General features: G+C 35.8%; 1 protein-coding gene across 4 annotated transcripts in view; it reads right to left on the bottom strand.

The window, feature by feature from the left end:
• Positions 1-18,031, bottom strand: part of CFAP47 (cilia and flagella associated protein 47) — a 360,791-nt gene that overhangs the window by 147,033 nt on the left and 195,727 nt on the right. For all 4 annotated transcript variants that reach the window (XM_068916942.1, XM_068916957.1, XM_068916948.1 and 1 more), the window contains 2 exons: positions 15,418-15,529; positions 5,441-5,578 (listed from right to left, as the gene is read on the bottom strand). In XM_068916942.1, the coding sequence (XP_068773043.1) occupies positions 5,441-5,578; positions 15,418-15,529 (250 nt within the window). The remainder of the gene's footprint in view (positions 1-5,440; positions 5,579-15,417; positions 15,530-18,031) is intronic.

Raw genomic sequence — 18,031 nt, 5'->3', positions numbered from 1 at the left:
GAGCAGCAACAATAGCCATGGGTATTCTCAGCTCTGAGATGCACTTCTTAAAGTGTGTGATATATCTAGTCAAATGCAAGCCACCAATGGAAGTAGTTTGCATTCTACTAGCAGTATGCACCCCACAGCTAAGAAATCCTGTATTTTACTCTGAACTAAATCTTGGAAATATCCATCAGTCATTCTACTTTCATCAGCCACAGAATAGAATACATTTTTATGAAAAACTACAGTAATAATTTAGGTGTAGAAGAAAACTGTTCAGAGGCTGTTAGATTCTCTTTGAGGTAAATTCAGAGAAGTCTTCAGTCTCTCGGCCTACAAAAAGCCCCCATCTTGAGGCATGTTGGTAGAGCAGTGTTACAGAGAACTGAATTCTCAATTTTGTGTATTGTTTAGAGATTACGTATGCACATGTGTGTATAAAAACATAAGTGCGTTAGAATCAGTGGAAGGAGACCAGGGAGGCAGAACAGAAAGCAAGAGAAGCAACAGAAAGACAGGCCTCCAAGAAAAGGAAAGACCAAACCTGGGGGAGACATGGGAGGAAAGGAGGGACCAGAGCTGTATTTAAGGCTTACAGTGGTGAGCAAATAGTTTCTTGCTTAATCCCTACTGTGTTCATGAAAGAATGTGTAAAAATTACTGAATCCACCCTCAGGAACTGTTTCTTTTACACCTGCCCAAGATAATCAAATGTTATATTATAAGAAAGAGCTTATGTTTTCATTCAGTATCATTCTACTTGGTTTGAAATCTGACTGTTATCAAGATACTTTTTTTCCTCCATAAAATACTGATAGATTACTATAAAAACCTGTTTTACTATGAAAGCAAATGACAAGGAATTTTCTTTGGAGGACCTTGAGTTCTGTGGCTTGTTTCCATCCGATTCTTAAAAGAGTAAGGGAGACAGGAGGGACAGAGTTTTTATAATTCATAACAATTGTTTGATTGATTCAATGGTTTGTTTTCTACCAATGTAAATATAGCCTCTTAAGAAAATGTTAAAATAATTTGGCGAAAAAGAGAGAAGATCTTCACAGAAAAGCTAATACAAAGGTAACCATAAAGAGAAGAAATCCCCATACAAGTTTTACTATGAAAGGGATACTAGAATTTTAATTACTGGTGAATATAGAATTTAAAAGAACCAAAAAAATGTTACAAATCAAGAAGAAATTCCCATTAATCATCAACAGAGCATTCAATACCTCTCACATTTATTGCCAGTGTAACCTTAGTAAGATATAGTTATTACAGAAATATGCATCTCAGAAATAACTAGTATAAATAGAAATTACTTCATACATTTCATTATGAAGTTTCAAAGTCAGCACTCCACATAGCTTGCTCTACAAACACATCAAAGCAAAGAAATAGAAAAATGAAACCATGTCTCAGCATATACTAGATACTCCATCCACAACTACTACTCTTATGTAAGTTAGATCACACACTAGTACCTTCCATCTCTATTAAGCCATTTTCAGCAACTATTTTCCCCAGTTGTAAAAGTTACAGATATCTAGCACAAATGAACAGTTGTGATGAAAGATGATGATTGGTGAAAAGACTACATGTAGTTATTTGATTTAAAGGTGAGATGAAAGCTTGCCATTCCTAGGATATGGGCATGACGATGGTCTATCTTCTGTTTTGACGAAAAAGTCAGGCACATTATTAAGCAATATACTTTTAGGGAAGAGTCATTTTATGTCTACTTTAAGTCCATTTTAGAAGGTAGTTCTAACAAAGTCCTAAACATTGTTAGCAGTCATGAGACTTCAGATAATACAATTTACTAGAAGCACATAGGTTACAGTAAGCCTAAGCTATAACTGGAGAGTAGTGCTATGATAGCAAAGGACGACAACTGAAAAATAAGATAGAGGAACTTGATGTATGAGTAAGCTGTACAGGTTTCTCTAAGTACCAATAGGAACGACCAGTGGGACCCAGTGTTCTGCAGTGAGTACATCTGTGTAAACTAATGCGCAGAGAAAAAGGGAGCTGAGTTGGAGCTGATTACCTGGTCCTTCTCAGCAAGCTATTAGACTGATCATCCACCAAAAAAATTAATAAATACATCCCAGCTGCATACATTAAGCAATCTCATATTGTTTAAAGGAAACAAAAATGATAAAAAGTCTCAACAGTGAAGATAAACAGTGAAATAACATTTCTTTTGAATTTTGTAACTAAGAGCAATGCCCTTAATTCATATTATCAGTTATAGGAATAGTACTGAAAAATTCACTCACTTATCCTTCTCTTTTTAGCTACTTTCAATGACAGTTTATGTGAGTATTGCACTGATAATTCTTAACTATGCAACAGCTAAATATCTCCTAAGCAGAAATGTTTAGCTTGGACAATAGAAGCATAATTAAATTCATGACCATTTCCTCGCTTTCTCTATTCAGTAGAGATTTCAAGATTATCTCCACTATTGTCCCTGTATCACTCTTGGTATTTCTTTTATGATTAGCTCCTCCTAATGTCTTGAAATCTACTAATTCTCATTTCTGTTGCATTATCTGGAAACATTGCCTAAATTTAATCTCTTAAAATCCTTCTTCTGTGAACTTCTATTGATTCATTGTGAGACTTTGAATGCCATCTACATTGTTGTAACCAAATTCAAATAAAAAGAACTAGACATAGGAGAACGTGAGTAAATGTTCTTAAACTTTCAAAAGCAAAGACTGTTAAGCAATGATTATTTTATTTCCTTGTAACTGCCTTTTTAAGAACTTTGTCCTGTTTCTAGCTCTCTTGATACCAGTATTTAGAAAAACACTACTTCAACACTCTAGCGTTTCTCTTAAAAATATCAGACAGAAGAATTGAATCTGTACTGTCCTCACATTATATTTATTTCACGCTCACGTTATATTTATTTTTTAATTTAGTTCAAAAATTTTTCCTGGGCTTTGAAAATCCTCTATTTAATATTTCCAGACTTCCTCTCATCTCCCTTGTTTCTCAGTTCATCAAATAATGACTTCCTTTCTGTTTTCTTCTTATAACTCTACCACTTTGCAATAGCCTTATCTTAAGCCTTATCAAAAAAGGTTCATTTACTGATCATCTCACTTTCTTTTTGATTATTTTCAGTCTTCATCTGAAAATAACATCTTGCAGCGCCCAGGACTGCTACATTTTTCTCCATCTCTTCTAGTCCTTTGGTATTTTAAACTCAAATCGTGCTACCAACTGTTAGTTTGCATAAAGTAATGGACTATAAAAGATCTGATTTTGTGTAAGAGCTACATAACCATAGAAAATGTTTCACTATCTTTTGCTAAATTTTAATACAGCTCTTAAATGAAGTGCACTGTACACCACAGAGGAAAATATACTAGCAGTCTGAGCTGTGTAATAAAAGTGTTTCAAAATGCACACTAAATATTTAGCAAAACCGAACATGGTAATGAACGTGGTAAATCAGACAAACAAGGTAAATTCATTGATAGCGCTCTGACCTAAGAGTAAAAAAACTGCTTTTTACTATTCCCAGCATTAACTACTGACTGTGTAATCAGAGATAGTCACTTCTCTGAGTTTCTGCTTTCTTCCTGTCTGTCTTGTCTATACAGATTATAAATTCTTGGGAGTGCTCATGTCAGAGATGGCATAACTAATCTCTCTCTGGATCTCTACATATTGTTAACTACAGACATTAACATTGGATTAACTCAGACTAAACAAACGTGTATTTATTAATAACTAAATTAGCTTTTAATTAGTTATTTTTAAAATTAGATCAATTCTGCTACAGTGAAACTACAATTATAAAGAAGGTAAAGAGATCTTCTCCAGTTCCAAGTTCTTTCCACTACGAGCTAAAAACTAAATGTTGATTACACCACCACCTTTTTCAGGTTAGGCTAGCTTTCCTTGTGAGAAACACACTTTGATCATATGTTTGGTAATTAAAAAATGTTCCAAATTAGGTATTAAAATCATAAAATGCAGAATCTTAAAGGCAAAGCTTTACTTGGCATGTAAATAAGAAAAAGTAGAAATTAGTTAATACAAACAGAAAAACACAAGAAATCAAAAAAAAAAAAACAAGAAAATCTTAGTCAATTTGGAGTCCACATTTGTAATCACAAAAGTGTTCCTCGGGAACCCTTAAAAATCTCAACAATTTTCCAGCAACGTTTTATAATAAACTATGAGAGAGATGACGATCTGAAAAGTAACCAGCTATTCTACATGGATTGTGCAGCTTGAGAGCACCATTGAAACTTTAGGGACTTACATTTACAAATTAGCTAGAAAAAAGCAATCAATATAATTTTCTTAACAGGTTATTTAAATGTCTTTTTTAAGTAAAGAAGATTCAAAAATGTGATCGGTTGAAAATAAGCTCATACCATCCTTGTATTTCAGTATAAAATATGCAATAGCATAAAAAAAACTCACACTAACAAACTGCAGAGAATAGCTACAGTAAGCATTAATAGTAGGAAAGGTAAACAGTACAGTAAACAGTAAACAGCAAAGTACAGTAAAAATTAAAAGTAGCAAAATGAAAAACCTATCTTACAAAAAAAGGTGGCCTGATTAGCTAGGTAAAATGAAAGCTCAGAGAGGATAGGACTGTTATCTCCAAACACATCAAGAGTTAAATGTTACCTAAACTGATGGACAATATCAACTCAATATATTCAACCTGGAAATTACAAATTTTTAAACTTTGGATAAGGAAAGCTCTCAAAACAACTGAGATTTTGAAAGTACAAAATTGACTAGTATGATAAAGCATAAGCAGTTTATCTTTTCAGTCCAAAGTTTCTACCAGCAAGAATCAACATTTTACAATGAAAAAATCATCTCTTCTTCACAAGTATCTACTACTTGTGAACAATTTTTTAGGTGATCCTTCATATTCTATTATTCCCATGTAAGTACTCATATAACACCAACGCATTCTGCTTCTTGGAACATTCTCTTCTATGCTAAAGGCTCTGAAGATACCAAGAATGCAAGGTTTTACTGTAACTGATCAAGGAAGCCTCTACCACTAACATTTAAAAGGCAGTTTATTCCATGTACTTGGAGTGATGTAAATTCCAGAAAATGTAGGCTTTAACATCAGCATGATTAATATTACTGAAAAAAATAAAGCATTTAATAAAGGTTGTCCCTCTTCCAAAACATCCACATCTTGAAAAAAAATCTAGACATTTTGGTGGCAAATTGTGGGAAAGTAAAATGAAACATAAACTAAGCTTAAAATTTCATAATTTTTTTTCAAAAATCAGTAAAGGGAGAACTTTTGTATATGCATGCAATAAACATTTGACTTTACATTGTTCACAGGCATGTGACCTGGCACATAAAAAAAATTTTCATTTAAAAGTACAGGATGATATAAGTTATAAGTTATACAAACTGATAATGAAATTATCTATAATTATAAACATACCGATGTTTGCTCTGTAAAGAGTTGGTGGTGTCTCTGCTGACGATTTCTGAAGGGCCTTTTCAGCATCTGTCTTCTCTGGTGAGCTGTTATGCTGAGACTGCTGTTGGTCTTCATCTTCAGCAACAAATGAAATTATGCCTAAAACAAACAGACACCAGATGTTATATTAACCGGAGCAACAGCTTTATAAAACAGACTGCCAGACTCATACAAATATTTCCTGAGTTCCAAACTAAGAAAAAATCAAGTAAAACCTGAACTCTTGGTGTCAGCCATCCAATTATAATTTATGGTAATAAAAAATGTCTTGAATGAGTCCAAGGAAATTAATCTTTTCTTCCCCTCAAAGGGTAATTCTACTTATCTGAACTACAGATCAGAGATAAGAAATATAGACAAACTCACTTTTCAAAGATTATCAAATATAGATGGTAATTCTTTCTCTCCAGTGTGATTTGCTATGTATAGTCTTGATTGCTTCCATTACTCTTTTTAAATCACAGCAAATTTCATTCTACTGCTATATCATAATAAATGTAGTATTTAAAATATTCCTGTCATACCGCTTCTGTACTGTACGCAACTTGTGATAAAGTATTTAGTGTATATAAAATACATAGAGTTTTAAAAAATACAGAGTTTTTAAACAGGAAGGAAAAAAAGTCTTCAGTTAAAAATACCGATTTCTATTTGATTACAAAGCATATCAATCTAGTAAGCATATAGCATCTAATGTCTTTCCAGAAGGTTTGAAACAGCAGCTTGAAATAAGCAAGTTTTGTTTCTTGCATTATGTGCCTCTAACTAAGAACTGTGATTATCAGCAAAACTTCTTGGAAATACTATACATCATTACTATTTTATCTAAATCACTGTCACTCAACACTTCAGCCTTGAAATTCTCCAGAGTGTACTGAAGTAAACATACGTTGCAGGTTTACTTCTTGCCTCATATGTATGATGAAAAGCTCATTAAGGAGGTAACTTATTTTATGATATTACACAGTGAGAAATTTCACATTTGAGATCCCACATAGAATTTATGTGGGATGCTCTCTGAAACGCAACTTATGTAACTGCATCTTATTAAGGGTTTGGGAAAATTAGTCCAGGTGGAACTTTCGTACTTGTAAATAGAGCATTAATATAATTAATAATAAGTCCCATAATAATTCTATGAAAATATATTTTTTTTCTCCTCAAAAGCTTACCTACGTTTAACAGTATTTTTTGTTTCTTAAGCTTTGAGTGAGATAGACTGGTGATAACAAGTCACACTGTGCTGTGTTCCCAGACTGGTTCTATTTACCACCTTACTGGGAGGATTAGCTAAAGGCAATTTAGGGAGCTGCTGCATTTTCATGTGCTTTCTGAGCCGATTTTCTACAATGCGCTCCTCCACACTGCACTACTGGGGGAGGGCTGCAAAATACGTTGCCAAAAGAGCACAGATGCATTCCAGGAGCAGAAGTAGTAACTGGGCACCCTTCCAGGCACATGCAGAAGGAAGGCAATAACATGTGGCCTGAGCCTGAGTAGATGGTGGGAAAAGTCAAGAGAGAAGAGGTCAAGCCCCAGCCAAGCCAAGGAAGGGGCACAGAGACCCTGGGAAAGAGAGCCACAATGAGTAGAGCTGGCACCACCCAGCTCACTGGCTCAGGAAGTTCCTGAGGCTTTCCCAGCCAGGGACTAACCAGGCTTCCTATACACATACCTGTACACAGCAGTGTCATTTACAGTACTTGAGCCTTAGCTTTCCTGTCTTAATGACACACTTCTGCAGCAGGCTGTATGCAAACTTTAAACCTTCCGTTTTTTCATTTCATTTCACAAAAGATCAGTTTTAATAAACTACCGTTTTCTGGTTATAGTTTTGCTAATATTATTATACTAGAAAGATGTTACTCTTAACAGAAAAAAGAGATAAGACAAAGCTAAAGGCAAATGCTACCAAGAACTCACAATGCTGTCTTAAAAAAGCAACATTTTTCATCATATGCCGTATGGTAGTTACATTAGGTGGCAATTTTGACATGGCAAATACTGACAAATTATTTCTGCTAAGAAGGATTACACTGAAACTTTACAGGAAAACAAGGTTCATCATCTTCACTCTGGCACTGTCTCTTTATTTCCTGTGAGACAGCAACTCGGTAGCAGAACTATAATAAACCAAAATTGAAAACAGTAAAAACAGAAATAGACATGTATTTAAATTCAGAGGAGGGAACTACATACTTTTTAAATTAAAAAATATTAGACTCCAAGATCTTTCCTCTGCTAAAGAGATCTATAGCTTCCTAATAATAAAATTTTATTTTAAATAGAAAATTTTTACAAATTCCTAAAATTAATCACAGTATAGAAGCCAGAACTGGCATCTGAATAAGCAGGAGCTACTGCAATTTCAAGAAAATATTGAGTATCGAAAGAAGTATCTTCAGAGAGAAAGTGGATGCATTCATATAATAAAAAAGAGTCATTATGGAAAGTTCAGATGAATAAAGTTTGGAGAAAATGCTTAATATATATAAATATTGATGCAGGAGATGGAAGAGTTTTTTGATGGCACTAGTAGTTAATGGATCTTAGGATAAATAACAAGTAGTTAATTTGATTTTATGACTCAATATATAATTGTATAATTTTGGTCTATTGCAACACAATATTACAGAGCAGAAAAAGTGCAAAAGAAAGACTTTATTAATTTTAAATACCATCCTTATCATAAATATACTTGAGAGATGTCAACAATTATAAGCATACGAGCAAAAAGAAAAAAGCAAGATAATAACTATAAAGTTGATTAAAAATACATGAGTAAATGCTGGAAAGTACTAAATACATAGATTCTACAGCCTCCTTTCAGTAGAGAACATTTTATATTTCATTTAATTTTAAAGCTTAATTAATTTCCCCTTATAGTCTTTGCTTGCAGTGACAGTGGAGAGTTTTCTTTATCAGTTGTTTGCATACTGTGTGTGCCTGCATGCCCGTGTGTGTAAGACTGAGCAAGAGAGCACACGCACAGTTTAAAAGCTTTTTTTCACCAGTGAGTAGGGGGATAGTAAAGCAAACTTAACATTTCTAGCTCTGTACAAAATGCCCTTTCAAAAGCATTGAAATAATTGTCTTAATAACTCTTAATAAGTAATATTTATTTGCAGTAAATCTTGGACTGCTTGAAAAGTTCCAGAACACTAAATTGCTAACGCTAAGGAACATTTCAAAAGCTATTGAGAGAAATGTGGTAACTGCAAACCACTAAACTTAATAAACCACTGTGCTGATAATCCAACACTCACATAATCAAAAAATTACGATAGAATTGTATTTTAATTGCTGACACTAAATTTGCTTTCTTTATGAAAAACAGATCTCAGATAAACAGAATTAATACTATGGAGGTTAAAATCTTGACTGATAAAGGTGTAACTGGATTGATATAATGTACTTAGATTTGTGCAAGGCATTCAATTAAATCTGTCAAAGTATTTCAGTTTAAAAAAATCAGTTCTACTACAGATGTCATACATTTCTAAAATGAGTTTATCTGTTCAGTCTTAAAATATTCATAAACTGTGCTTCATCATCTTCATGGGTACCAAAGTATCTATTACTAGTTTAAACAGTTATTCAAAAAGTTATTCAAAAATTTTATCATTATCCATTATCCATTTATCATTTTGATCATTATCATTATCCATTTAGTTATTCAAAAATTTTATCAAGGAAAAAAAAAGAAAATCATTGCTGGTAAGAACTGCAAATAAAAAAAAATTGTATATTAATTTCAAGTCAGATATAGCATGCAGAATCCTTATCAGTGAGGATAAATAGTAAATGATAAACTCTGCATCACTTGAGTTTTTAAATTAAGACTGAATGTTTCCCTAACAAGTATACTATTGTTCTAAGCAGAACATTCTCCTGGTTCAGGAGTGAACAATGAGATCCAACGACTACTATTATACAGGAGATTAAGATAGTTGTTGATACATAACTATAGGCACTTATTCAAATTATGGGCTCCAAAAAAATCCGATCAAAAGACGCTTTGCAGGGTAGGAGAAGTAGTTTTATATAATGAAAAATAATTAAAAAATAGTAAACATCCTACCAGGTAATACACGAAGACATTGGGATGCATAAACACTGCATCAAAAATGACAGATTTAAAATTACCTAAAAAGTAAGCATGCTTACAGGTTTTCATAGGGATCTTCTACGGTTGGCTTCTCTGTTATGGAAGAGCTTTGATACATGAAGTACCATGGAATAACAAGTTACCAGTCTATCTGCTAGAAATGCCTGTGAATGGGCTATTATTCTACAGAACCCACAGTTGCTTTCACTTCCTCCAGTAAAGGACACAATATCTCTTATTATCATATCAATGCTGCAAAGCAGCTGATGTGATAATTTGTTCAAGAATCACAGCCCTCATTGGGTTTTGCCTTTCTGGTTGGTTCGTTCTGACTTTTGTGCCATACACATTATCTGACAATATGACTTGTGAAAATGTCATATCTGATAATTTGTAAAAGCATTCATTCAAAACAAAAAACATTACACTTACATCACAGAGGTTCAGCATTCACTGATTCAGTTAGCGACATAACTATGCCACCATTAAATGGTTTGGAAAATACCAGCCTGGTTTTCAGTTTCCCTTCGGCAGATATGCATTTCATAATAAAAATACAAGTCTTGCCAAAGCAATGATGTAAATATTCCTAAAATTACACTGAAAATGAAGAACTGAAAAAGACTTAATTTATGGGAGTTTTCCTTTTTGCTGATACAACAATGTCACTGCGAATTTCTAGCTTTAGTATGCAATGTTTAAATCTTTTATACAACTTCAGCCCACAATTAATACTAAATCCTTGTTTTCTATTGTTTCAAAGAAGCTGCATCCCTTTAAATAGATGCAGGCTATTTTATTTCCCAATACAATTGCAATAGCAACACCAAGTTAGACTGTGAGTCAATGGCTATACACTGTAATGCCCCATCCTGCAACCAGTTAAGGAAGCAAAAAATATTCACATTTTTTCTTTCTGTATAATTTGAATGCATGAATTGAAAGATGTGTATTGTGCATAATTATTTTGCGGTGCAGAGAGATACCAGAAGCCCACAATATCCCAACATGTTGACTGCAAACAACTGCAGAAGGCTATGTCATCATGGAATTCATCATACAAGTTTGGAAAGTTTTGGAAATGTTTGGCCTGTGGTTTAAATGCACTAACATGATGTTAATGAACATAGGTTTTGGGGGGAGGGGAAGGGGACGTCTTTTTTCCTGATGTAATGGCCTACAAATCAATAATTCATCATAATGCAGTCCAAGAGAAGTTCCACAGAAGACAGAAATTAAAAATGCGTATAATTTATGTAAGCTATAGCTTTAGTCAATTTTTCTACTGCCAATTTTTCTACTAACAAAAATATATTTATTGTAGGTTACAATGCAGGATCTTTATGATCTATTTTGCATAGGAAAAACTTCAGTGAAAATATATGAAAGTTCTAAACTGCTCCTATAAATCCTAGTTCTTGGTAGTATACTAGGAATAGATGAATTGCTCCCTGTATCAATGAAAAGGGAGCAGAGTGTGTTCTAAGGCTCATACAGAGGAGGAAAGTCCTCTTCTGCAAGTGGAAAATCCTGCCAAGTGTCATTTGTATACAATTTGGTGCCATTTAATAAAGCAAAGGAAGCTGTCTTATTTATAATTCTCACTATTGTAATACTCTTGATGATGAAAACATGTAATGAAAGGGCAGGGGACCATGCATTTATGCAGATTGTTTCTGTGCAAATAAAGCTCAGTGCCTCTATTCAGCAGACAAGGGTCTCAGATACAGTGGGCATGAGATAAGGACTTGATATACCATAAAGAGAGATTTCTCCAAATGAGGACCAGGTAAGATGGCAACATTTAGATGCTGCCTGGTACTGACCTGCAGAACACGGGGACTATTGCACTAGAAAAGGTGCTATCAGTATGCTCGTGACTACCTGGCCAGGGGGTGGCATGTACAAATGGAGCAGCCAGTTCCAGTGGTCCAACAGCAGTGGCAGGCCAGAGACATTCACTGCAATCAAGTAACCAGAAGATCCTTCCAACTTTGTCTCAATTACTTATGAACTGGTCTCAATTTGCAAGGCTGTCTGAACTAAAGAGGGAGTGCTGAAAGCAAGATACCTACAGATGCTAGAAATACAGCAATGGCGAAGAGAAGCTACAGACAGACTTACTCACACATGCCATTATATGATTCCATTAAACAGAGATAGTTAGTAGATTAATTTACGTAATTCTGGTAAATAGAAACAAATAGTATTTTTTTTTTAATCAGATGATACACAAGTGTTGAAGGGAAACACTGTTAAAAAAAATTTAATAAACTCACTTACAGACCAGAATATACTGGCATCTTCAATATCATTTTATTAAAGATGTCGGCATCTTATTAAAGATGTCTTGCAGCTGCAGCCTGATGTGGCATAGCCTGTAATTTCTGTTGTTTTTCTCAATTCAAGGTTCAAAAGCTCTAGGTAGCATAGAAAAGTACTGCCTATTAATACAGATACACTTCAAAAATAAATAAAAGGTGATACACAAAATTAGAAAGCTCCTTTCCATAAGCCAGTTAATTTTCATGTGCAGAAGGACACTGACTACAATAGTTGGGTATTTCTTAAACAAATACTATGAGTTTTGGGCTATTCTGGATGTTCTGTGGGAAGCAGAGATAAGAGTTATAGAATCACAGAATGGCTGAGGTTGAAAGGGACCTCTGGAGATCATCTAGTCCAACCCCCCTACTCAAGCAGGGTCATCTAGAGCACATTGCCCAGGATGGAGTTTGACAAAAGATGAAGTATTATGCAGAAGATGCTTTATCAAATCTAAGGCAAGTTGCTCCATTACTTAGAAAATATACTGCTGAAGAATTTTATCTTGTACCAGAACCTTGAGTTGAAAAGTGTATTAGCTATCATTTTTCTGTAAAAGCCATCATACAGATACAAGCCAACAGAAGAATATAATTGCCTTCTATTGGAATGCATCCAAATGGACTTTTGAAAAGAACTGGGCTCATTTTTAGCTTAATAATTTTAAAATTGCAGAAGAAATACAATTTTGAGGCTACATAATTTTGCAGCAAAAAAAGACCTTGAATGTAAAGGAAAAACGCAAATCATTTACTCCATACAACAGTTTATATGGCAATAGCCCTTTTATCAGGTATAAATATATGCAATTTATTTTAAAATGACAAAAATGATATTAGAAAAAGGGCAAGACTACAAAGTCAAATACAACTTAGGGAGTTTTAAACTTCAAGTTGTCCATCAACACTATGATATAGTCTTCAGTTAAATATCAAAATAGCTGCTTTCTTTTCCCCAGAAAATGAATGGTACCCAATCTGTAGATATCTTTTCAGCATTGTTTTTTATCCTCATAATTCAACATGAGACACCCTGGATCACTCCCTCCAAACACATTCACCACACTGAATTAAAAGTATCTTTGTGGGTGTTTGAATTATACTTCACCTGTGGCATCTTGGACCTAGAAAGGACTAAGATTCCCACATACTGATTCCCACTTGAGTCACCTACATCCAATCTATGATCCTCAAACACCAGCCTGGCTGTGAACAATCCTATGAATGCCCAAAATTCAAACATTCTTCAGACTTGACACTAAACTTCCTTAGGAGCTGAAAATCTACTTTGAGGCAAAAGTAAGACTTCCCAGACTTGCACAATATGAAGCAGACTGATTTCAGTTCTATCTGAAGCCACAAACTAAGCACTTCTAACCAATGTCACCTGAGACAAGACATCTGGTGCTTAGGTTTATATCATACCCAACATCAGACCATAAAATCAGCTGCCACCTTTCAAAACTGCAAAAGTGGCCTTTCTTCCCTCCACCTCTCTCTCTCCTTCTGCAATAGCTGAATGGTTACAGTGAACGCACATACCTTTCTGTGATATAACTGAAAACATCCCTGTTCTGGAGAAAAAGTGACCATGAATTCCTATTTTAGTGATTAAAGCAAGCACTGTGCCAGGGGTGCAGGGTAGATAACTGGGCCCTGTCTCTTTTCAAAGAGTAACTTCAGCATTTTATCAAGTTATTCTAAAACATAACATATATGAACTGTTTTTTGAAAAAAAAAAAAAAAAAAGAGTACATGTATCTTCCCAGCTTTTGAGCAAATAACTTTGCTGGCAGGTTAGAGAGACTGACTGTTCTCCCTCACTCAGTGAACCTTTAATAATTGCAAGCATAATGAGACCATTGTAATAGAAGTTAGGAATGACAGAACACAGGAGACATCAATGTGAATGTGCAGGTTTCTCCTCTTCCAGGCATGGCTCTTGCCACCTGGCATTAAACTGCTGTATGGTGGATTCTTTGGAATCCCTTCTATGAAGAGGTTCACTATGTGTAAAGAATTGTGGATTCAGTAAGCCAGAAGGCAAGAATATTCATGAGTCTTTAAAACCCACCAAAAAGGCATAACTTAATATATGGTTCTTCAATATTTCCTAGTGCACGGTTTTGACTGATTTTTACAAATTCCACTCTGAGAGAGTAGACTTATTTAGAGAAAACAGATTTTGTTTTAGGGCAACTGATTTAGCAAGAAGGCACTGAAGTCTTCCTGCAGATCCTGACCAAGTTTTTACACAGTTATTAATTTATTTTCACAACTCAGCTTGAACTGAGATGGTATTATTACCTACAATTTACCTGTATTTTACATATGAGATATTAAAACCAAAATGGTTAAAAGAATCAACTACTTTGGGATAGTCAGAGATAAGACTGACATGATTTTTAATGTTGAGAAAACAGCTGTCATTAAACTCAGATGTCTAAGAAGGTGGCAGAATCGAGTATTTACAGTTAGGAACCAAAAAATACCAAGAAAACACACGGAGCATTTTGGACTAAGAGATTTCTCCAATATTGCATAGCAACCCTTTTCTTTAAGAAGTTGCTTAAATTACAGTTTTCTGAGCAAAATTCAGTTACTTTAACGGATCTTGTTCCTGTAATTCTCTTCTTCACAGACCATACTTCTCTCTGCTAAGCGCTACAACACCTACTCTACAAGAGAGGAAAAATCTGACTGTACAGTCTAATTTTCATAATCATATTTCTCAGATGAACTGAACATCATAGAATTGTAATATAATCTAGAATTATTACTATATTTGAGAATGCTGAAGTCATTTTTTTACCTGGTGAAAATTTTTCATTTATCTAAAAAAAATTCCTTTTCAAGACAAAACATGAAATGTGACACACTGACATTAGTTAAGCAGGGGTCTTGCTATTGTACCATAAGAATACTAGCACACAGACTTATACAAATTATTTGGAATTAATTTTAGAATTCCTAGCCTTTGTATGTCTCAACTACCAAAGAAAGAATCAGAGTTCATTACTTCCTACCTATTTGCTCTGGCATTGTAAGCAACAAGTTAAACCTTAGTTAAGGAAAAGAATGAAATTCTGGTCTCCACCTTTAAATTTTTGGTTCTGCTAGTGCTTAGTGCTACAGCTATTCAACTTTATTTGGAAAATTAGGTATAGACCTGATAACTTGGGGAAAACTCAAACTCATGAATTCCCACCTAGTTAAATTATATTAGTCCACTTAAATGCTTATGCTTGTATTTTTGAAGCACCTGCCCAGTTTGTTAGCAGTAATATACCTTTAAAAATAAAAATATGCACAAGTTTAAAAAACACCATCAGCAACAATTATAGCCTTACTTCCAGAAGAAATGTTATGTTGAACAGAAATGTGGGTTAATTGTAAACAGATTTAATCTGATAAAAAACTGTAAAAAACTGTTTAAAAACTGTTCAAAACTGTAAAAAACAGATTTAATTTATAAGTATTTTATATATTTGAAATCTACATTGTACCTTGAAAAATTCCTCGTTTCCACGGAGAAACAGTCAAAGTGTATGCGACTGCATCATCTGGTTCTACAGTAAGAACTGGTGCACCCCCTACCATTGAAAGATCTGAAGATACCTGGTGAACACATTTTACAAAGAGGAAAATAATCAAAAGTAAGTTTTTTTTGCAAGAACAATATAGACAAAATGTCTGTTCTAGTGGCTTTGAAAAGTAGCATATTATGTAAAGCATACTACTGGTAAATCCTACCTTTTAGGCAAATAAAAAGAATACATACTGTAAGAGTACACATACACAGGTAGTATACACAGACCTCATCAAGTACAAATTTTGAAGTCATTGTTCAAGTTAAGGAAAATTATCTCGATAAGACAGTAGAACTACTTACATATGAGTACAGTTGCAGAGTCAGGTAGGTTTTTTTACACATATTTTCTTGGAAGTATAACAAAGAACTTTAACAATACTGATCCTTTTAACTAGATAATAGCAAAGCAAAAGCTGAAGTGTTGCTTTAACATCAATTGCTATACCTTAAATTATATTAAAATATTTTTAGATATATCATATTTTGTAAATGGCATGTTCATTACACATATACAGAAGCAATCCGAACAATGACCAAAGCAATTTTCTTACACTGAATTGGAGATTTGGTAATCTATCAATCTCATTACAGAAATATAGACTGAGTGTCTATGATCAGCTGCTCACAGAAGGAAGAGGTGTTACCACCCTCAGTTGATGATTACAGACTACCTGCTTGAAGTTACTGGTTCTGTAAAAAGTCAACAGATAGACTACATAAATTCTTCTGCTCACACCACCTGTTGTTACCTCTGCCACTGGATGTAAGAAACTGCTGTTGAGTGATAATATTTTAAATTAATATCACAATTTCTGCAGTGAATTGTTTGCAGTTTTTATAGATATATTTTTAGGATTTCATAAGGATATCATTTCTGGACTTCTGCAGAGCAAACTCTGGCCATTTCAGGGACCTTCTTGGGAGAATCCCATGGCATAAGGTTCTAAAAGGAAGGAAGGTCCAAGAAAACTGGTTAATATTCAAGGATCACCTCCTCCAAGCTCAACAACAGTGCATCCCAATGAGCAAGAATTTGAGCAAAGGGGGCAGGAGAGCTGCATGGTTGAACAAGGAACTCCTGGCAAAACTCACACAGAAGAAGGAAGTACTCAGACTGAAGGAGGAAGTGTACAGAAGCTGGAACCAGGGACAGGCCACTCGCAAGGAATATAGGAATGTTGCCAGAATATGCAGGGATGCAATAAGGAAGGCCAAGGCCCATTTGGAATTTAGTCTGGCAAGGGATGTCAAGGACAACAAGAAAGGCTTCTTCAAACACATCAGCAACAAAGGGGAGACTAGAGAAAATGTGGGCCCACTAATGAATGGGGCAGATGTCATTGCTAGGCCGCTCTCCATCATCTTTGAAAGGCCGTGGCAATCGGGAGAGGTGTCCGGAAGGACTGGAAGAAAGCAAACATCACCCTGTTCTTCAGAAAGGGCAAGCAGGAGGACCCAGGGAACTACACGCCACTCAGCCTCACCTCCCTCCCTGGAAAGGTGATGGAGCAGCTCATCCTGGACACCATTTCCAAGCCCATGAAGGACAGATCCTGACAGCAGTCTGCATGGATTCACAAAGGGGAAATCACGTTTAACCAATCCGATAGCCCTGTATGATGGAATGGCTCGCTGGGTAGATGAGAGGAGAGCAGCGGATGTTGTCTACCTTGACTTCAGCAAGGCTTTCGACACTGTCTCCCACTACATCCTCACAGGCAAGCTCAGGAAGTGCCGGCTAGATGAGTGGACAGCACGGTGGGTTGAGAAGCGGCTGAACGGCAGAGCTCAGAGGATCCTGATCAGTGGTGTAAAGTCTAGTTGGAGGCCTGTAGCTAGCAGTGTCCCCCAGGGGTCCATACTGAGTCCCATCCCCTTCAACTTTTGCATCAAAGACCTGGATGAAGGCACACAGAGTGCACCCTCACCGAGTTGGCTGATGATACAAAGCTGGGAGGAGTGGCTGATACACCTAATAGTTGTGCTGCCATTCAGAGGCACCTCGACAGGCGGGAGAAATGGACCAGCAGGAGTCTCATGAAGTTCCACAAAGGGAAGTGCCAAGTCCTGCACCTGGGGAGGAATAACCCCAGGCACCAGGACAGGCTGGGGGCTGACCTGCTGGAAAGCAGCTCTGCAGAGAAGCACCTGGTCACCCCTGCTGGGCGACAAGTCGACCAGGAGACAGCAATGCGCCCTCGTGGCCAAGAAGGCCAAAGGCATCCTGGGCTGCGTTAGGAAGAGCGTTGCCAGCACGTCAAGGGAGGTAATCCTCCCCCTCTACTCAGCCCTGGGGAGGCCACATCTGGAGTACCGCGTCCAGTTCTGGGCTCCCCAGTACAAGAGAGACATGGAGCTACTGGAGCAAGACCAGCAAAGGGCTACTAAGACGACTAAGGCACTGCAGCATCCCTCATATGAGGAGAGGCTGCGAGAGCTGGGATTCTTCAGCCTGGAGAAGAGAAGACTGAGGGGGCATCCAATAAATGTGTACAAAGCTCTGAAAGGAAGGTGTCAAGAGGATGGGG

This window comes from Struthio camelus, chromosome 1 (assembly GCF_040807025.1).
Source record: "Struthio camelus isolate bStrCam1 chromosome 1, bStrCam1.hap1, whole genome shotgun sequence".
NCBI classification, from domain to species: Eukaryota; Metazoa; Chordata; class Aves; order Struthioniformes; family Struthionidae; genus Struthio; species Struthio camelus.
The sequence above is the reverse complement of the archived record's forward strand: the minus strand, read 5'-3'. Positions and strand labels throughout refer to the sequence as shown.